The 23,319-nt window shown below is 34.7% G+C and overlaps 1 protein-coding gene across 2 annotated transcripts in view; it reads left to right on the top strand.

Moving 5' to 3' along the window:
- Window positions 1-23,319, top strand: part of skap1 (src kinase associated phosphoprotein 1) — a 52,970-nt gene that overhangs the window by 17,089 nt on the left and 12,562 nt on the right. For both annotated transcript variants that reach the window (XM_073917727.1, NM_001080011.2), the window contains 7 exon segments: window positions 4,553-4,633; window positions 4,709-4,792; window positions 5,216-5,340; window positions 5,459-5,522; window positions 8,470-8,715; window positions 12,490-12,534; window positions 14,865-14,971. In XM_073917727.1, the coding sequence (XP_073773828.1) occupies window positions 4,726-4,792; window positions 5,216-5,340; window positions 5,459-5,522; window positions 8,470-8,715; window positions 12,490-12,534; window positions 14,865-14,971 (654 nt within the window). In that variant the 5' untranslated portion in view covers window positions 4,553-4,633; window positions 4,709-4,725.

The following is a 23,319-nucleotide window of genomic DNA, read 5'->3' on the forward strand; positions in this document are numbered from 1 at the left end:
TTTATGGTGTTTAAAAAAAAAAAAAAAGACTAGATCCCACATTTTATCAAATTTTGCAGAGTTTCCAGAAGTGGTATATCTAATTCTTTCCAAGAAGCCAGTCAGAAAAAAAGAGGCCTAACGTTTTTCTTCCAGAAACAAAGGATAACTTTTTAGGTGATCATGCCATACTGGATATAACTGTACATTTCAGTTGAGAGGCTCCAGAAAAGTTCTGTGGTTGTTAAAGGAACCGTCGATACTTGAGCTGCACAGTACGTCATTTTGAGATCCTATTGTACACATCTGCAATTGTCACATAACTGATGCGCAATGTCAAGAATAAGGATAATAGGTGAACAAAATCTGAAATACAGTTAGAAATTAATGTAATTAGAATGTGCAACTAAAGGTTATAATTTGCTTGAGTTTTTGTTTCTCTTACTGTGTTTGAAGTAAGGTTAAAGCATTCAGGCACAAAAAAACTGATTACTTTCATTTCATGTTTGTTATTATGTGTTATTTTATATTTGAATATTCAATATCTGTTTTTGACTACCATTATGACTTCACAGAAAAAATATAAAAAAAGCTTGTTTATTAAATTTTATAGAGATAGAAAAAATAACCTCAGCCTTTCTAAAAACGTCAATCTTTACAAATATTCAAGGCATCTGGTAAAATAGGGTTCATATCGCAAAATATTGCAGAAATGCAAAACATTCAAATGCATCCAGTGCAGTGCATCTTGTTTAGTCTGATACCCACTTTATATTGTAACTAAGCCAGGCAGTAATGATTGCTGTTTTTTAAAGAAATCAGATCTTAAACTGTGTGATTTTGTATAGGATGACAATTCACAGGAAGCCCTGGGGCTGGCTGACTAAAATAAAAAGTCTGTGTGCATGCATATACCTCATTGAAATGTTTACTGGATTCAAGCGTTCTTCATGGAACTATAAGCCAATAAAAAACCTTTTATTTCAGAGTGAATATATATAAGCACGATTGTCTCTCAGCAAGATAGTCGCTGGTTTGAGCCTTGGCTTGGTCAGTTGGCCATTCTGTGTGGAGTTTAGATGTTTTTCCGTGTTTGCGTGGGTTTCTTCCAGCTGCTCCGGTTCCGTATCATTAAGTTAGCGTATCATTCCACTGTGGTGACCCCTGATTAAGGGACTATAATGAATGAATATATGAGAAGTTTTGGTGCTGCTTGTTATTTCTGAATATAGTTGAATATGATAGAACTAAATAAATGAAGTCAGAAGCCACAGAGCCTCCATGATGTAACACTCTGAAATATTCATAAACATCCACAGCACATTTAAATGGAAATGATTGGTCTTATGCTAATTATGGAGGGAGAATGCAAGGGGTGATAGTTAAGAAACCTCACTGCTCTGAATAATTAAAAATGCAATTTATAGTCGAAATGAAAATCCTTAATGCCATGTGCATTTTTATGGTGCTTTAATAAGTCCACAGAAATGAATGACTCTGTTTATGATGGTTTCAATCGTGCATGTTGATAAAAAAAAAACATGCATGGGAACTGATGGAATGTAAGAAACGGACAGAAATATAATCTGGTTCAGGCTCTGGTTTTTGTTCTCTGTGGCTTTAAAAATGTCAAGCTCTGATTGGTCTGAAAGAAGTGACAGAAGTTGAATGTTGTGTCTGTTCATCCAATCAGAGTCTTGGGTTTCCTTGGAGACAGTTGAGAAAAGAAAAACATGCCATTTTTTTTTACTAGGTGAAATGTTTGGTTACACTGCGACCCTGTGGAAGGATCACGAATACAGTGACCGTCCAGAAATCCGCCCACTGTTTGGTTTCCAGGTCTTAGGTTGTGAAGAATGACTGAACACAAATTCGCCATTCATTTTAGCCATTGCCTAAACCTCTGAGCGCACCGTGGGGTCAGACAGCAAGGCCCGAGGAAGAAGGTTGTCAGTAGGTGTGTGAAGATTAGAGAGACTGTTAATTGTGCGTCATTCTCACATTTCTTGTGTTTATTCTGAACTATTACCGGGGCTTGACCTTTTAGATAAATGAACAGAGGGGGATGTGGATGGATGAGGGGAGTAAAAGGTGTCTGGACGAAAGCATACAGGGAGAAAAATGAACCGAGAAGTGGCTGGACTGAGGCCTCGTTTTTTTTCTTCTTCTTTTTTTGATTATACATCAGCTTACCCTTGACAAACAGTTGTATTTATGATAGCTGCGTGTTCAGAAAAGGCTCACGTATGTTCGTGAATGAGAGCGAGGGTCAAAGGGCTCCTCTCTGAGATGGTCATCTGTCTGATAAACTGGACACATAACATGGCAGACTACAGACTCGGTGGTGATGTCACACAGACTGGGTGCTTTTGATGAGCCGAGTCTTATTTATGGGGCATTAGATTCACATAGCAGTTATACCTCACCTCTCACACTTGTTGTTTTTCTTTTAACTTTTTTTTCCTCCAATGACAAATTCAGTTCATGCATAACATTGTCTGTTATACATCCAACCGCAGCCTTTTAGCTCAAAGACGAGAGATGCCACAGAGATTAGTTCAAGAGAAGGAAGCATCTGCTCATGTTTAAATGAGTTTTTAAATAAGCCTGGTAATGTGCCCAGAGGCCCACCTGTCGCCTACACTGTCTTTTAGCTTTGGAGGTTTGAAGCTGATGAAAGCTGGAGCATGAGGGTGAGGATTTGTGTCTCATTTCCCTGTTTGCAGCAAATTGTTCCTCTGTGCTGCCACGCTCATGTGCCCTAGAAAACATGCTAAAAATAGGTGCGTGGGTGCAGATTGAAGCGCAGCACGCCCTGCACCACATTTTGATATATTCCTATAACAGTTGTCATCATATTAGCAGTGCTTTCAAGAGATGGGGACAATTTGTTTATGGGTGAACCCCCCTCTTTTATACCAAATGAGTCAGTTATAGCACTTCTTACAAAGTCAACGACAAGGGGAATTTTAGTAGGGAAAAAGCATCTTTGTACGTATCCTCTTTTTAAGGGTGCTTATAAATATCCATATTTATCATAAATATTTATTTTCTATATCACATTTAGCTGAAGTCAGAATTATTAGCCCTCCTGTATATTATTATATTATAATGCATAGATTCCGTTTTATTCTACAAACAACTGAATTCTTCTAAATTTAATAAACAAATGAAAACCTTTTTTTTGCGAAATGTGTCATGTTTTTATGCATATATTCATTATTTAAACAGTCATATGCAATACCAATATTTTAACCTGGTTGTTTCAATCACAAAAACAAACACATTTGTTATCCTAAATTACTAAAAGATCATATTTTTATTTGAAATTCAGAAGAAATGTTTTTATTCTTTATATAATAAAACAATTATTATTATTATACTTAAACCCATTCCTAATAAACCCACCAACAACATCATTAAAAAACTATTTATTGGATACACACACACACACACACACATACAGTTGAAGTCAAAATTATTTATCCCCCTTTAAATTTTTTTCTTTTTTTAATATTTCCCAAATGTTTAACAGAGCAAGGAAAATTTCACAGTATGTCTGATAATATTTTTTTTCTTTTGGAGAAAGTTTTATTTGTGTTATTTCTGCTAGAATACAGGCAGTTATTATTATTTTTTATATATATAAATAGCTTGCCTAGTTACCCTAACCTGTCTAGTTAACCTAATTAACCTTAAGCCTTTAAATGTCACTTTAAGCTGTATAAAAGTGTCTTGAAAATATCTAATAAAATATTATTTACTGTCATCAGGACAAAGATGACGAAAAATCAGTTATTAGAAATGAGTTATTAAAACTATTATGATTAGAAAAGTGTTGAAAAATCTTCTCTCCATTAAACAGAAATTGGGGGGAAAATAAATAGTGGGACAAATAAGTCAGAAGGGCTAATAATTCTGACTTCAACTGTATACAGTGCTCAGCATAATTGAGTACACCCCATTTTGAAAAGCAATATTTTATCCATTTCTCAGTGAATATGTGTAATATATATTAGTGTATAAATAAAAATAAATATTTATTAAAATAATATTTTAGTCATCGAACAGCTTTAAAAATGGAAAGATAATACATTTGAATTCATGCAAAATATTGCAAAAAAAAATAATAAGAAAATAACAACCTACAACATTTCAACAAAAACATTTCACATTTGCTTCTTTTTAATTTGCTATTTTAAAAATTTTATTTAATATTTTTTATCTAACCTAAATTTGGGTGTACTAATTTTTGAACCATTATTGTTTTTTCGATAAGCTCAAGATTTGGCTTCAGTACTGACTAAACTAATGTGCACAAATATAATATTGTAAAGCATAGAAAATTTTTATTTGAATGAGAGATTAGTGAGGGGTGTACTCATATATGAGGAGCACTGTATGCATACATACATGTATAGTTTTTGTAGTTTTTTTATTTTAAGTGCATAAACAAATGGCAACATTGTTCAGTTTAATTATTATTATTATTATTAGCTATTTATTCCTTTTATAGTTTTCACTTTGCTACATTTTTTTCACAGCATTATTTCTCTTGATTTCTGATTGACAGTTTTTGAAGAGATCCCTCTGGTGGCTGCACAAGACCTGAGTAACATTCTGAAGCAAGGTTACCTGGAAAAAAAGAGACGAGGTAAATATCTTTAAAAAATTAATGTGCACCTTAACATCTGCAAATATTTATATATTTTTGAATTTCTTTGGTCAGATCACAGTTTCTTCAGCATGGAATGGCAAAAGCGATGGTGTGTTCTGAACAACACCATATTTTATTACTTCGGGAGTGATAAAGGTATGTCTTGTTCCGTGTAAATACAGTGCTCAGCATATATAGTTACACCCTTCACAAATCTCTCTTTTAAATTCATTTTTTAAATATTTAAATTTTCATTTTTAATATTTCAATAGAAAATAGAAAATTTAGTTATAATGTTGTAGGTTGTAATTTTTTTTGCAATATTTTGCTTGAATTTCATTTTATTATCTTTCAATTTCTAAATGTGTTTGGTGACTCTAATATTATTTGAATAAATATGTCTGTTTAATAAATCTGTTTTGTTTAAATTTACCAAAATACATTTTCTATTTTCACTCAGAAATGGATAAAAATATTCATTTTCAAAATGAGGTGTACTCAATTATGCTGAGCACTTTCAGTATCAAGAATATTAAATACAGAGATGCTGAGAAACTAAATTTGGTGTTCTGAATTCAGACAAGCAGCAGAAGGGCTCGTTTTATATCAATGGTTACAGTGCAGAGTTGGTTCCCAGTTTACGCAAAGACTCCAAGAAGAGCTCCTGCTTTGAGATGAGTGCTCCTGGAAGACGCTCTTACCAGGTTCAACACACACAAACACACTCACATTAACCCTCACGTTCAGTCAGTCATCCTGCTGTCATTACAATGAAGAATGATTATAGTCTCCAAATCCACAATGATAGCTTTTCCTCTACAGTTCACTGCCAGCAGTCCTCGTGAAGCAAGAGAATGGGTGGACCAGATCAATTTTGTTCTTAAGGGTAAGCCACATATGAAATGCATTTTTATTGAGATGCAAAACATATTTATATCATTTTATAAATGCATCTGACTCGGGCTGAGCACCACAGTGATCATATTGAGGTGAAAAGGGCAGTTTTATAAAAAAGAGGCTTAACGATAACTTTCCCTCCGGCACAGCCAATAAGACAGGCTCTAGACCTCCTCATGCAGCACGTCATTGAGCTTCTGAGCCCAACGTGCCTCAGGCTGCCTCCTCTTCCCCGTAGCGCTGCGCTCTTTACAGGAAATTGATTGGGATTTGCCCGGTCATCCTTTAGGGGCATCGATCTGGTCCTGCTTGGCATCCAGGCAGTGAGGATACGATAGCCTGTGTTACAGAGCTCAGTCACCTGCAATCAGGCTCTCGCTCCATCTGAGACAGATCTGAGGCATCCTCGCCACTCTAAAATGGGCTCAATGCGGCCCTCTGATTTGCGGGAAGTAATGGACACTCCTGAGATAGTTTTCTCCTTCCCCATCCCCCTTCGCACATGTAGATACAGCCAACTGGCACAAAAAGTTCTAAATTAGCACTGTAATAAGTTAACACCTTTATTTTATTATGGTGGACAAACATCCAAGTATATACTGAAAATCTGTTAAAGGTAAAATTAAAATAAAAACATAAAAACAAATAAAGTTTACCTGAAATTTTAATTTAGCAAAAAGGAAAAACTACATCTAGCATCTCACTGCCATTATGGAAAATTGTGGCAAAAAAGAGAGAATAAAACTAGACTGAGAAAATAAGAAATTAATGTTATTTTCATTGCAATTTCAATGTATTTCTTAAATTGATTTATGCTTCTATCGTATTTGGTGACACTTTATTTTTACTGTGCTTTTTAGAAAAATTGTTGACTAAGCTAATTTGCTGCTACATGTCAGCTAACTCTCATTATTATTGAGTAAGAATAGATTATTAATAGACTATTAGGTTATGCTTATTATTAATGTAAGATTAATAAGTTGGCAAGTTTTGCTATGCAAAGTTACTTAAAGTCAGATGAACATCTGTTTGGACACTGAAAATAAAGTGGTAGTAGAGAAGTAGATATTAAGCTGTTTACTGATATGTCAAGTGCTACAGGGTATGTTGAAATTCAGTTGCATCTGCAAGTCAAAACAAATAAATAAATAAATAAGGAAGCATCACTGTGGCGCAGAGGATAGCACAATTGCCTCACAGCAAGAAGGTTGCTGGTTGGAGCCACGGCTGGGTCAGTTGGCATTTTTGTGTGGAGTTTGCATGTTCTCTCCGTGTTCTCGTAGGTTTCCTCCGGGTGCTCCGGTTTCCCCCACAGTCCAAAGACATGCAGTATAGATCAATTGAATATGCTAAATGGGTCTTGTAGGTGTGTGAATGCAGGAGTGTATGGGTGTTTCCCAGTGTTGGGTTGCAGCTGGAAGGGCATCCACTGTGTAAAAACATATGCTGGATAAGTTGGCAGTACATTCCCCTGTGGCTACTGCTGATGAATAAAGGGACTGAGTAACTACTATTTAAATGAAATAAAATAAAATGAAATACAATTAATTAAAAATAAATAAATAAATATTTGGCGCTTCAGAGCAAGTGAAGCAGGTTCATATGCACCTCATTTTGTTTTTGTTTGTTAATGTTTACAACACGAAACAGTTGATAATCAGCTACTTTAGTTTTTTTGTAGCTGGTTGACATAAACTTGAATTAACAAAACTTAAAATGGCATATTGCAATAAAGACAATATAAATAATGTTACAACATATTACGTAGATAAGCAACATCACACAATTTATAGTGCTATTTTAGCCAAACATCAGTACAGCTGTTGAGCCATACTGATTTTCTACATGTTTAATAAACGAGTTAAAATTTAAGGGACAGTTCTCACAAAAATTAAAACTCATTTACTCATTTACACACTCTTCCCTTGTTGCAAACATATATGAGATTCTTTGTTTTACTAAACACAAAAAAAAGATTATTTTGAAGAATGTGTGCCATTGACCAGTAGGAGGACAGAATCCCATGCAGGTTTGGAAGAAGTAGAGGGTGAATAAACAACAGATTTTTAATTTTTGGGCGAACTGTCCCTTTAATTGACTTACATTTCAGAACGCATTATCGGATTTTGCTTAATTTGTATTACTCTTTCATAATGGCTTCTTACCTGAATGAGTCATTTTTCTTATTTCAGCATTAATGGTTATTTTCAGGCTTCTTTTCAAGATCAGGAAAGTGACTTAAGACTGAAGACTAAAGTAACTGCAGCTTCAAATTCAGTTTAATCAGTACAGAAGTAAATTAGATTTAAGATATTTAAATTTACAGATCAAAATAAAAATACATTAAAATAGAACCATTTTCACAGGTGGTCTCAAACACCACTATATGTACATTGTTTGTCTGCTGTTGTTTTAATTGTTTAGGCATTTATCATTATTATTATAGCTTCTTTCTAAGATCTGAGCTTAACCAGGGAAAAAATAAGAAAATTTGAAAATTATGTTTTTGTGATGTCAACTTTTTACATAAATGGAATTCTTTAAAAATATTAATGACTGCAAGTAAATTAGCATCTAAATTTTAGCTAACCCTCATTATTATTAAGAGTGATATTAGATAATTAACAGACTGTTAATTTACGGTTGTTATTATTAGTGGTAGATGAATAAGTTGGGAGGTATTAAAAAAGTTACTTATCTTTAGATTAGATTTAGATTATCTGTTAGATGGTAGTAGATATTAAGCTGTTTACTGACACTCCAGTTGCTGTAGAGTGTGACCAGTTTCAGTTGCATCTAAAATAAATTAAAATCTGAATATATTAAAATAGAACCATATTCACCAGTGGTTTCAAAACCCAATACACTGGTTGTTTGTCTGCTGTCGCTTTCATTGTTTTTTGTGTTAGTGATTGATTTTATGGCTTCTCTCCAAGATTTGAGCTCAAACTTCATCCCTTTTGATGATGATGAGGAAGAAGAAGAGGTGGAGGAAGAGGAAGAGACGTATGATGATATTGAACGAGCAACAACACCACCACCTCCAAGACCTGGAGCAGCGTCTGCACAGGTTACAACCCCGAGAAAAACTCAAAACAGCCGTGAAGAGTGGAAAGACCAAGCACTGCCTCAGGAAGACGAAGAAGATGATGAGGAAGAGGACATTTATGAAATACTTCCCGGTAAAAACAACGCATCACACTGTAAACAAATCAAGGGGATGCCTTTGGTATTAAGTTTGACTGTAAATTTCCCTACAGGAATGAGTTCTTGATGGGATTTTAGTGGAGCACAGCTAGTAAGGTTGTTACCATCAGTGCTAAAATGTTAAACATCGTCAATAAGAGCATATACATCAAGATCTGGTCACCCAAAGTGATAGCAGGGCCCTCGCAGGACCTAATGAGATCTCCGAGGAGAAATAGATCACTCTGGAGTGCTGTCATTTTCACCTTACTTTGCCATGTGTGCTGGGCAGCTGAGCTGGCCACAGATGGCGGATCGAGTGACCACCTCTCTCACTTTTCCGCCCTTCATTCATCTCCCTCTCATCATCTTGTGCCTCTCAGATTTTCAGTTTGGAAAAGTGCTGAGCAAAAGTGTTTTTATGACATTGTCTAAAAAAAAGTGCTGAATTAAGTGTTAATGTACTAACTAATGGCTTCAAAGAAACTATTTACATACAATTATATAGCACATACAGTTGAATTTAGAATTATTAGCCCCCATAAATTATTAGCCCAGCTGTTTATTTTTTCTCCAATTTCTGTTTAACATCATAGTTTTAATAACTCATTTCTAATAACTGATTTATTTTATCTTTGGCAGGATGACAGTAAATATTATTTGACTAGATGTTTTAAAGACACTTCTAAACAGCCTAAAGTGTCATTTAAAGGCTAAACTAGGTTAATAAGGTTAACTAGACAGATTATGGTAATTAGGCAAGTTATTGTATAAAAATGGTTTGTTCTGTAGACAACTGAAAAAATATATAGCTAAAAATGGCTAATAATTTTGTCCTTAAAATGGTGTTTAAAAAATTAAAAACTGCTTTTATTTTAGCCGAAATTAAACAAATAAGACTTTCTCCAGAAGAAAAAATATTATCAGACATGCTGTGAAAATTTCCTTGCTCTGTTAAACATAATTTGGGAAATATTTAAAAAAGAACAAAAAAATCAAAGGGGGGCTAATAATTCTGACTTCAACTTTTGATCCAAAGTTTGAGAAATATTTATTCAGGGAAATTTAAACTTTTGTCAAGAAAGAAATTGATCGGAAGTTAAATTTTATAAAAAAAAAAAAAACATTTATTTAAACTTTGAGCTATGGTGCTTAGCATATATAAGTACACCCCTCACAAATCTCTCTTTTCAATTCATATTTTAATAGGAAGCTATAGAATATAATATTTGTGCATATACATATACATTAGATTAGTCAGTACTGAAGCCAAATCTGGAGCTTATCTTACAAAAAAACTTACTATAATGGTCAAAAACTAGTACAGCCAAATTTATGTTATAGAAAAAATATTAAATACAAATTTTAAAAAAGATAAAAAAATCAAGAGAAGCAAAAAAAAAAAATAAAAATAAATACATTAATAAATGGAAGAGTTTAGTTTTAATTTTGTTGGTTGTAATTTATTTTTAATTTTGAATTTAATTGTATTATCTTTCCATTTTTAAATATGATGGTGACTGAAATATTATTTCAATAAATTTATCTGTTTAATAAATCTGTTTTGTTTAAATGCACCAAAAAACATTTTACTGAAAAACGAATACAAATATTCATTTTCAAAATGGGGTGTACTCGATTATGCTGAGCACTGTATGTGTTTATTAAAGAATTCTGAAAAATTCTAACATCTAAATTAGCTGCTGTCTTATTTTAGGCTTAAACAAATAAACTTTATAAGCAATTAAAATGTCAAATAATATAAGATTAAACTGACAAAGTATCAAGTTGAATGTTATATAACTGAAGTTAAACTGGTCATCTTCGTTTAATAAATTAAAGTAACAAACATTTGTTGGCATAACTTAATGATCATATGTATTTTTTACACAAATATTAAGCAGCATAACATTTCAACATTGATGATAATAATAATACATGTTTTTGAGCATTACATCACTACATCAGAGTACGAGACGAGGATTAGGTAATGATAAATATTTAAATATAAATAAATAAAACATTTGATTTTTAATATATATTTTTTTTACAATATTACAGTTTTGTAAAGAAAAAACCTAATAAAATGTGTGCTGCTGTATATTAATTCACAATGTTTGCTTTAATTCTATTACAAAAATTAAAGCTTTTTTTCTGTAAATGTTTTAGATTTAGAATGCACAATAAATTCAATAACCAAGTCATGACAACACATGTTTTGTATGTTATTTAACTTAAAATAATAATAATTCCTTACATTTATATGGCACTTTTCTAGACCCTCAAAGCGCTTTACACATTGGGGGAATCTCCTTATTCACCACCAGTGTTCAGCATCCGGATGAGTGGTGGAGAGGAGACAGAGTGATGGGGATGGTTAGGAGGCCATGATGGACCTCAGTTTAACGTCTCATCCAAAAGACGGTGCTCACTGAGCTGTATAGAGTACCCTTCACTATACTGGGGTGTTAGGAACCACACAGGCCACAGGTTGAGCATCCCCTCCTGGCCTCAATAATACCACTTCCGGCAGTAACCTAGCTTTCCTATGTGGTCCCCCATCCAGGTACTGATTGAGCACACCCCCGCTTAGCTTCAGTGGGCGACGATGTGAGAGAGAACTAGCTGCTAGAATAAATCAGGATTGAAAGACATAAGCTCACAGCTGCAAGAAAAAGGTAGAAATGCTCATTTGAAGTTGTGAGAATGAGGAAAAAAAGAAGGAAAAACTGAATTGTGTGATGTAAACTCATATTTGTTGGCAAAAAAGTCAGTAATCCAAGATAAACATAAGAATAGCAGGAAAAAAAGTCAGATTTGTGAAAGTAACTTAGATATCTAGGAAAAAAAGGAGAATCCCAAGATATAAACTTATAAAGTTAAGTCTAATGACAGAATTGTGAAATACAAACTCAAACTGGATTTTAAAAGATGTCAGAATTAGAATATATAAACTCAGCCTTTCTAGAAATAGTCAGAAATGGGAAATGAAAACAAGAAATAAAATGAATAGAAATTGCAAGTAGCATGTCAGAATTGCAAGAATTATGAATGATTTTTTTTCTGTAAATGTTTTAGATTCAGAATTCACAGATACTGCCAAAAAGTAAATAACCTTTAATTCATGACAACACATTTTTTGTATGTTAATTTAACTTAAAATAAATGTAGTTCTACATTAGTTGCAAGTCAATTTACTTATAAAGTCAATTTAGTCAAACAAACACATTTTTACTCTGCTCACAATTCACATTTTGACAATGCTAATTAACGTCTCTTGTTATAAAATAAAGCCTTCAACAACACATTTTAGACATACATTTTGCACATGGGCATATGGTAAAGGACCACTTTAGCTTTACAGGTTTTTTTTCTTCATGCTGTTCCTGGAAGCTCAGGGCAAGCGCGTGCTGTGGGAAGTATAGGGTTGCTGGACGGTGGTTTTATCGGCAGGCTGACAGCGTGAGGATGGATGTGGGAGACAGAAAGCTGGGCTATCACTGTCACCTCATAGACCTAGAGGTGCCACGCCCAGAATCAATGCCTGTCTGCCTGAAACACACTAGCCATCTAACCCGACCTGGCACCTCTGCCATAAATCACACTGGAACAGGAGATATTGTTTGAAACTCTTAGAAAAGAAGAACACAAATTTGATCCGGAAGTTGAAAGATGTAGCGTAAATTGGCAGAATTTAGTATTTTTATATTGGATAGATGGCATTTGTTTTGTATTTTTATAACTTATGACCTTTTGTATTTATTTTGCAGATGATGAAAATTCTGACAACGCTGAAGATTGCAGTGAGAGAACTGGTGAGTACTTTCTATGTGTTTATATGTGGAATTTATGGAAAGAAGCTTTGTTTTAAAATCAAGGGGCTTTAAGTTATGCTAATCATTGACAAACTGCTTTTTAGTGGCTCCTATGTAAATCATTGTAAAAAAGCTTTTTTTTGTTTTACTTTAGTGGTTTTTATGTTGAAAACTCCTTTTCTTTCCAACCAAAATATCAGACCAAGACAAAGGAGTAAATATATGAATTAAATTTATTTTAGTAAACTATTTCTTTAAGATAAAGAAAGACTTCTATTATAATTTTTGTCACTGTTAATATTTAATTATCACAAAGAAATGTACAGACATAGCAGTTAATGAACCTCTGAGTTATATTATGAATTATGGTATATAATTCAGAGATTCATTAGTTACTAAGTCTGTACATTTCATTACCTTTTTTACTACATTAATTATTTAATATACTTAGGTTTGTTCAGAAAACAATAAAATATGAAGATTTCAGATGCAAAAGCCTCTAAATGCCATCTGATTTTTTTTTCTAAAATTACACTGCAAAAAATTTTAAGTTTACAACAACAACATAACCCTTATTTCCTTTCACATTTTCTTGCTCACTCAACTTTTGTAAGCATCAGCTGCACTGACCTAAAATTATTTGTCAGTAATAAAAAAACATTTAGTGGGGTTAACATAAGATTATTTGTTTTCTGGAGAGGGTGAACTACTCTGTAAACTTTTTAAGCTGTGCCAACTGGACATTTTTTGTCTGCAGAACTGGATTGCCTGAAGTTGAGTAAACAATTAAACATAATCCTTGTTACCCTTAATTGATAGGGCAGTTGAGAGTATAGACAGGAAAGCATAGGGAGAAAAGAGAGGGAAAGGATCGGCATAGGACATCGAGGTGGGAATTGATCTCCATGAGTGAACCTATCATGAGTAAACTCCATGCCCGTGAACACCACAGTGCCATGTGTTAACGCACTAACAAGTACACCATTTGCACCAAAATGTATTCAACTTTTGAAAACATCAGCTGCACTGATGTGAAATGTCTGAAGTTGAGTGAACAAAAAAACTCTTTTGGAAATTGGTACTAAGGAATAATACATTATCAGAACAACAAACATAGTTCATCTGAAAAACAGAAAGGCATGCTTCACCTGAAATATTTTTCCCTGTTTGTCCTGCCATGTTTTGATCCTTAACTTGTTTATCATTGTCCTGTTTACTCCTGTGCTGTTTCTAATTCTGTGTCTAATAAAGGTTTTGTTAACATTTGTCTCTAGCATTTGTCTTTAGCTGTTTTTTTTTCAATTGAACTGTTTGTTTGCTCTGATAATGTATTGTTTCTTAGTGCCAATTTCCACAAGTGTTTTTTATTCAATCAACTTTAGACATTTTAGGTCAGAGCAACTGGTGTTTTCAACAGTTCAGTGCAAGTCAGTGCCAATGGTGTAATGGTTAGTGTGTGGACACATGGCACTTCGCTGTAAACGGTGACCTGAGTTTGATTCCTGCCTCAAGGTCCTATGCCAATCCTTCCCTTCTCTCCTCTCCCCACACTTTCCTGTCTATACTCTTTACTGTCCTATCAATTAAAGGTGAAAAAAATAAATGTTGAGTACAAGAGTAAAAATGAAAGGAAATAAGTATTTTTTTGTTGACTCAACTTAAGTCATTCCAGTTCTGTAGACCAAACATTTTCAGTTGGCACAGCTTAAAAAGTTTTGTTACAGAGTTCACCTCTCCAGAAAACTAATAAATAATCTTATGTTAAGGATCCCCATTAAATGTTTTTTTTAAAAAGCTGAGTGAACTAAAAAAAAAGTGAAAGGAAATAAGGATTATGTTTTTTTTTTTTGTACTGGGTTAAGTTTTCTACAGTGTAGCATTTTTTACCCAATTTTAGGTTCAGTATTTTTATTTTAAAGAATAAGAATAAGTTCTTTTCATTCAATTTAAATTTAAATAACTGAACATAAACATAGGATGTTGAGAAAACTGCAAATTTTAGAAGAAAATTTCAGACGGCACTTAGAGGTTTTTGCATATGAACTTTTTATATATAATAAATCTGATATGGTTGTTTACCAAAACACAGAAAGGATGTCCACTGGAAAATGATTTATAATTTGTTTAAACAATGAGTTGAACCATCTCAAATAGCCGGAGCATGGCTGTGATTTTGTCATCGGACTGTTTATATTATTATATTTTGACAAGTATATTTATCAGCTCTTACTTTTAATCTCTCTACGACTGACATGTAATTAAACTGGCTTTAATTGATGGCGATATTTTCAAAAGTGCATCGATAAAACCTCTTTTTTTCTCAAATCAAGGGTCCTCCGATTATGCCAATTATTACCAAGGCTTGTGGGATTGTGAAGCTGAGGGACCGGACGAGTTGGCCTTCCAGAGAGGAGATTTGATCTACATTCTCAGCAAGGTCTGTGTGTTACTTTCTCACATCTCTCACTTAAACACACACATACAAGGTCAGAGTTTTAGTTCAGCGCTGTTGGCTTCATGGCCTTGGCTGATTTGTTAGTTGAAGTGCTCTGCATATATTTAGATTTTTTTTTCTCTTATCTCGCCCTATCCATCTCCTCACTAATGATGAATAATATGGAGCTGGCCATAAGATGAGTCATATCGGTCAATACTCGCTGACTTTCTCTTAGCAGCTATTCATTTACTGTATTCTCAATGACAAAGCTGGGATGTACTGCGCTCAGTCAGTTCATTCTTATTGCAATATTTTGAAAAAGCGCCTCAGATAAAATATAATGCATGAGGATTTGCGGCACTCTTTTTCTACTGCTTTGATTGTTGTGTATCAGTCACAGAATGCAATGAATAGCATATCAGCAACATGTTGTCTTTATAAGAAAGCAAATGATTTTTCTCCAAGAGATTTGCGAGCAGCAAATTGAGCGTGTTTTGTAGCATGCCATATTGACATAAAAGAAAACTCCTTTTACATCTATGGCCTGTAGACGATTGCAGTGCTGTGGCCACACAGGCACTTTCTCAATAATAGGCTGTTGATTCATCGCTGTAGTTGTGTTTCAGAAAATTGAGTGGTCAGCCAAGCAAACCACTTTATTTGATGCATTCACTTTAATCTATATGTTTTTGTGTTTTACAAATGGGATGTAAGCAGGAACACATAGTGTAGCTGATTCTTAAAGATACACCAGTGAAATAATCAATGTGTTTTAATGTTGCCTTTGACTTAGCTCAATGTTACCTTAAAGGGATAGTTCATCTAAATTTTAGATTCATTATTGCTGTCCAAAACCAATCTAGGGTACGCTTTCCAAAACAATGACATAACTCGCAGCTGAAATATCATAGTACGATGCGTCGAATTATGTAGTGACGAGTGTTTCCCAAAACCGCAGTTGCTCTGTTGCAGATGCATCATTTGAACCATGTTAGTTATAACGTAAAGCACCCATAATGATGCTTTAAACGGGGTGCAATAACTACTTCTTTAGCGAAAAACCCCATAATGTTTTGTGCAAATTATATTGTTTTACATAAACCTGCATTTAAAATAAAATCCAATATTAGTTTTGGTAAAAACAAGCACTCGTTTCCCATATTAATTCAAATATATGTAAATGACGAATAAAGTACCAATATGTTTCCTTTACAAATATTATTGAGAAGAATCCATAAAAAATCACTAAGATAACACTTATTCTAATCTCATATGTAAATCATATAAATTGGCTTAATTTACAGTGGGCTATTAATTAAGAAATAAACAAATCCTACTTAATAATAATAATAATAATAATTTTTATTTATTTATTATTATTATTATTATTATTATTAAGTAGGATATTGTTTATTTGGTTATTTTATTTTTTAAAAAAGTCTACTTTTATAATTTGACACATTCTGCAGAAATGTTCTAACCACCAGGCCTATGTCACAGATACATTTCTTAATAAATAACCTTCTATAAATTAAAACCATTAACGTTGTATTTTTATATTTAATGTTATTTTTTTGTTTTCATAAGCTTTGGAGACGTAACGTAATTCTGCTTTTAACTAAAAAATCGCCTATAGCTTTTGCTATGAGCCACGGCTGTGTTCAAAATGTCATAAATGATTTTAAAGTAAACTACAAAGGAAGTGCAACTATAAACATGAACATCGCTAAAACTGAACTGTAAAAATACCTTGAAAGCAAATTACACCTGTTTTTTTTTTAATCATTCAAAATTTAAATGTTAGAATTTTAAAGGAATTGGGCACAGAATATTATTTTTTCATAGATTATCACATATTTGCAACCGGTAAATCCCTCCATGGTGACTATCAAGTGCAGTGGTGATGCTTTGTTTATACTTTGCATGTGGGCATTGCATATTCCGGTTTCTTTTTGTCAAATGAGAAAGCAGATTACTGCCAACTGCAGGTGTGGGTCTCCTCTCAGACCAGTGCAGACCAGATGTGAGTTGACAACACAGTAGTTTTTCGGCTTGGTGTGTCCTGGTCCACACGCACGCACGCACGCACACACACCCGCACACACACCCGCACACACGAACCTGAGTAATAAATGTCAGTATTTGACATCAGTATGGCTCGACGTTGGATTTTGATCGCTATTCAACACAACCTAAAATCAACCAAATATTAACATAGTCTGACATCGTTATTAGACGCCAAAATAACATACTTAGATGCTAGCTAGACATTGAATTTATAATGTTTGGAATTTATGACTTATGGCATTGTGTGCCTGCTGGGTCATTGTGTCAAAGAAGAGACACCCATTTTAAAATGTGAATTTTATATACAACGACAACAGAGGTGCAGATCCAGATGCACGTTTATTAACAAGAATAGTCAGGCAAGCGATGGTCAACACAGTCAAACAGGTACATGCAGAGCAATCCAAAGTCATGGTCAGAGAACAGGCAAATAGTCAGTATAGGCAGCAATGAATCAAAACAAACAGACAAAGCTAAGCATCACAACACGGCTAGGCTAAACGTCGTAATGCTCACAGATAAACAGATAAAGAAGATTCAGCAAGTAGTGTGTTTGTCGGTGCTGCGTTTAAAGACCATGTAATCAGTTCTCAACAGCCTCAGCTGTGTTTGTGTTAGCAATCCGCGGAAAACCAGAAAAGGTATGAGTGTGTGGTGCATGACAGGATCTGTGGTCCATATGGTGACAGATTGGCTGTCCTGAGTGAAAAGGAATGATTCCCAGCGATCTACAAGCCTGGATTGCTAGTGATTGTGACAGTACTTACCACAAGTAAAGATTAAGTAAATTAAATTGATTGTTTATAAATAACTTTTGTTATGACGTTAAATAAAATGTCAAGATGAGGGTAATAGCGCTTCATCATCATTCAGTCTAATAGATACATTTGTATAAATAACATACTTACTATACACTATTTTAATAGATTTTGCAAAAACCATTTACATTCAGTGGATTAAATTAAGTATTTAAAATATTAAAATTAGAAATAAATATTATTTTAAGGGGTTCATTGGGATTTAGTTTTTTAATATATCATGGTGTATCATATATCTAAATGTGACTGATACAGTAGATAGAAAATATAAGATTCCTGTCATATATACCATTGTTACAGTAAAAATCTATAAAATGTCATACAAATAGCAGAACTCACCTATCTTTAAGTAGGAAACAGAAAGAATTGTACCATCATTTATTTTGCCACTGTTGGTTTTTAATAATGATTAATAAACTGTACAGACATGACAGCTAACAAACCTCCTGTTTAAATAACAGAACAGTCAAAGCAGGTTTGTTCAGAAAACACTAAGTATAATTAAATCTGACATGGTTGGTTACCAAAACACAGAAAGGATGTGCACAGGTCATTTATTTTTTATCTCATGCCATATTATTAATTTGTATAAACAAGGAGTTGAACCATCTCAGATAGCCTGAGCATGGCTGTAATTTTGTCATCAGGAGTTTTATATTCATGAGTATATTTATCAGCTCTAACTTTTAATCCCTCTGTGACTGACATGTAATTGAACTGGCTTTTATTGATGGTGATATTTCCGAAAGTGGCTGCACTTGTATCTCTCGAATCTAGTAGACCTCTTCAGAAGCGTCCTCAAGTATCATTTCAGACAATGTGGGGTTGCTGCTGCTCTTGTTTTACGGGTGTTTCCCCAGGAACGTTGACCTTACTGAATGAAATATAGGCCCGTTGGCTAGAACTCAAGCCTAACTCTAGCGGTCCCACTCATAAAGCAGTGGTCATAAAACCGGAGTGCATAAATTCTGCTGCACAGAGGCGTGGAGGGGAGGCCAAGTATATTTGTGTCAACACCAAGCGTAATTACAAGGTGATAAAGACGTGGAAAGTGCTAAATCAATTCCGCTAACCAACAGGTTTTTGAGGCAGCGCTATGATTGACCGCTGCAAAGTCACAAATCAAAGAGGTCGACAGCGCTGTCACAGCACTGGTGTAAGCAGAGCGTACAGATTAAAAAAAGCTCTCTCATCAGTCTTTATTGATCCACCACTTACATTGAATAAACAGCTATTCGGCTCATCTACACAAATCACTTCACGTATCTATAATATGTGGCAGCATTTTTATGCATCTGGACAACAGTGGTGCTTCATTGGGGCTTATTACTGTAGTGTTTTGTTTATGGAAGCATGGAGGTTAAATTTGAAGAGGTAGTTTGGCACTTTTGTGGACAATCTGTTTTTTTTTTACTCTAATGTTATACCAAGTTTTGTGGATAATCTGTCTTTTTTCATTCTAATGTTGTTCAAAGTAAATCTGTTTTTAAAAAGTTTTTTCTTTGTCTCTACACAAAAAAATTATGTGATTTCAATGGCTAAAACCTGTAATTGGTTAAAAAAAAATTTACTATGCAATTTTAGATGTTTTACAGTAAAAATACCATTAAATTTACAGTTTTTAAAAGTGATAAAGACAAGTATTCATACACTGTAAAACACAACAGTCAACGTTATCAAATTAAACGAGTGTAGTTAACTCAAAATTTACTAAAAGTTCATTTTACTAATTTTAAAAGAGTTTTGAACTCAGTGTTGAAAGTAATGAGTTTGTTAAATACCTCATTGCTTCAACTTAAATGGAGTAAGTTCACAGTACTCATATGGATTAGTAGAGTGAGAAAACCACCGTCAACAAGGGGAAAACATGCAAACGCTACACAAAAACGCCAGCTGATCCAGCCGGGGCTAAAACCAGTGACCTTCTTGCTGTGAGGCAAAAGTGCCAATCACTGATCTATCATACCTTCACTTTGATTTAGGGCTGGGCGATTTGACCTTAAATCAAAATCTCAGTTAGTTGAGCATTTTAACTCGATTACGGCTAATGAACGATTATTTTATTTATTTATTTTTGCCCTCATAGTTCACTGATAGTTTTGTACAGTAAATATGCTCACATATTACAAGTGAGAGATTTTTGAATGAGGGGTGCATTGCATGCTTTTAAAATAATTGAAGGAAACACACATTATCTACTATCTATGACTATTTCCTGAACATCAACGTTGAACAACTAAAATTAAAGCACACACTGCCTAAATAACTTGCACTTTTGGAAACAAAATTTATTATTTTAATTGTTTTTCATATTAGAAGTAGAAAATAAGCAGTATAAGTATCTCTTCTAAAAAATAGCTCTTGTTTACTCTGTAAATAATATTTTAAACAGTGCATTTTTTACATCTATTGTAAACAAAATTTTAATGTAAATAATAATTTTAATGTAATGGAAAATAAGCCCTCTCTTATATCTGGCATATCTGGTGCAGCTTACAATCATCATCAATGTAGTGCAAAGTAAGGCTCAAGAATGGGTCCATCATACTACTTGACCAGAGATCAGATGTGGCTGCAAAGTGGCCGCAGAAATATAAATCAGCCTCAGGCTAACAGAGATGCGGTAGGGAAAGTAATTGAAAAAAATTGTACTGGAAAAATTTGATTGATTATAGGTTCTGAATGTCGATTTCAATTACTTTTCGATTAAGTCAAATATTTTTCTTTATATAGTTATGGGGGTTTTATTTTAAATATGTTGTTTAATTTTTATTGCATTACACTGCATGCCTTCTATATGCTCATATTACTTTCTTAATCTGTTTGTGATTAAATGGCAAAGTTCTGGCAACCAAGGCTTTAATTTGTAGCATTATTTTTGTTCACAGTGAACAATAAAAGTCAACAGGGTCAAGTGGATTTGGATTCTGCATTTTAGACTAAAATCTTTCTTCAAAAATATCATCTTAGAGCAACACAGAAGAAAGTCATACATGTATGGAACAAAGCATGGTGGAAAAAAACATGAAATTGAACTGGCTTTTATTGATGGCAATATTTTCGAAAGTGGCTGCACTTATATCTCTTAATTCTCGTAGACCTCTTCAGAAGCGTCCACAAGTATAATTCCAGACAATGTAGGGTTGCTGCTGCTGCTCGTTTTATGGTTGTTTCCACTGGAACATTAAGTGAAGTTTATGTATAAACTAATTTCGAGAGGATCACATGCTTATGATTGCTAGTGGCTGGATCCGCATTATCCAATTCACTATGCGCCAATCAGATGACTCCTAAACTACTATAAATACCCTGGGTTTCATTCCACTGCTTACTTCATTTCGAAGAGTCCCCCCTTCCACCCCTACTCCTCCTTCTTCCTAGATGGGTGACACTGTGGCCCATCGCATAGCACTGTTGCCTCACAGCAAGAATGTCTCTGGCTCCACGCTTTACCAAACCAGAAGATATTTCTGTGTGGAGTTTGCACTTTCTCCCCGTGCTCACGTGGGTTTCCTCTGGGTTCCCCGGTTTCCTCCCACCGTCCAAGAACATGCAAATTAAGTTAATTGACTAATCCAAATCGGCACCATAGACATGCTTCTAGTATGTAGTTATATCCAAGAGCAATCACTTAATGTTCATTGGTTACTACAGGGAAGTTCTCGAGATCTACCTGAGCTCAAACTCCCCTCCTGCCTTGCAATGGGAGGGAACCCTGGGCTCGAGGATTTCATGAGCTCAGAGCTCTCTCCCAGGACAGCATGCCAAACAAGCTTTTATAATCAATCATCAGCTAAGTGTAAACTCTTGAAACTTACTGAATGACATATAGGCCTGTTACAAAGTGTTACAAAATGTTACAATAATTCTTTTATGGCAGGGTTCTAACAACCAAAGATTTAATTTGTAACATTATTTTTGTAATTTATAAAAAGTTGATTTTGCATACAGCACTGATAACGGCACTGTTTTCTTCAGATCAGCCATGGTCTCATATGTTGCATGGCGTCCGAACATGAAAAAGTAGGCTTTGCACAGACTACTCAATCCTCAGGGCTGAAGAACCACAGCAGCAGGATATTTGAGGATATTTTTCATCCTCCTCTAATCACAACATGTTCACTACCAAACACATATACTCAAATGTGTGTACCTGTTGTAAGCCTGGCTTTTTGTTGTATTCAGTTAAAGGGGCCCACTGTGAATTTTTTTAAACCATTCTTTTTTCCTCTTCGACCATGCCATCCTTTTGCATTCCTAACTCTTAATTTATGCCCCTAGATTCAAAGTACATGACTCCCAAAGGTCAGACACAACACATGCCAGAATTCCCAGTGGAATCCTCTTAAAATCCTGGAATGAGAAGCAAAGAGATTTATTGCACTAAAGATGGAGGCAGACATCTCCAGGACTCTTTTAACATGCAAGCCCAATGATATCCCTTTCTTTCAGTCCGTCCTGGCCTTTCTACAGCATGCGCTTTACACTTTCACCGTTAGGGGCTGTAAACCAGGCATCCTGGATGCCATTCTAGTCAAGGGCCAACCCACTATTAACATCCAGATGCTCCATCACTTTGAATGTGGACACTACTGCCACCTTCTGGCGGAAGTTTAAATGGTTTCTCTAACTGGGTGGCCATGTTTAAAAAATATGTGGAAAAAAAACGTCCTTGTGTGTAACTAGGAATTGTTTTTATATTCACAGATCATATTAAGCATTTCAGTTTGACTACTATTTAATCGGAAAGCGACCATTTATCCCATTTGCACGTATACGTATCAATTTTCTCACGTTTCACTGTGCGAGTTTTACAGGTAGACATAAATGTGAATTTGCATGTGAATATGTGGTTCTCACAGACGAAACCGGGGGATTGTGAGTGTTATCTCCTCCCTATTGGGACACATCCTCGTAAACTTCAGACAGATGCCTGCTCTGGTTGGCCTCCCGCCCAGGGGGTCAGTCTTCTACAAAATGCCCAAAGAAAAGGAAAAGGTGCCATAAAAGAAAAGGAAAATCCAGTGGAAATAGATGCTCCTTTTTAACTCATTCTCACGCACTCATCTAAGGACCTGCCTTCATTGTGGCCGCAGAGGCGCTCTATAGACATATATTGAGCTTCTGTTTACCAGCAGAGGCATCAAGGGGTGAGTCTGGGGTTCTGGGGTCATGGAGAAGGCAACGGTCATCTCCCGGTCAACTACAGTAGGTCATTATTCAGCCTAAGCCAATAGTCCAGAACTGCACGGCGGCCGCCCCCCTCACACTCTGCATAATTATTATAAATGGGAGGCCACATAAACAGCCATCATTACAGGCTCTCAGCAGCATACACAATCCACTTTAAATGCCTATTAAGTTTAAGTGCCATCAGTAATCCCCAAGTGTACTTTTACAATGGCAGATTATTTGGTCATCCACATTTTTACTCGATGTCGCACCTTCGAGCGCCCAGGATTT

Source organism: Danio rerio, chromosome 12, assembly GCF_049306965.1.
Source record: "Danio rerio strain Tuebingen ecotype United States chromosome 12, GRCz12tu, whole genome shotgun sequence".
In the NCBI taxonomy this organism is placed as follows: Eukaryota; Metazoa; Chordata; class Actinopteri; order Cypriniformes; family Danionidae; genus Danio; species Danio rerio.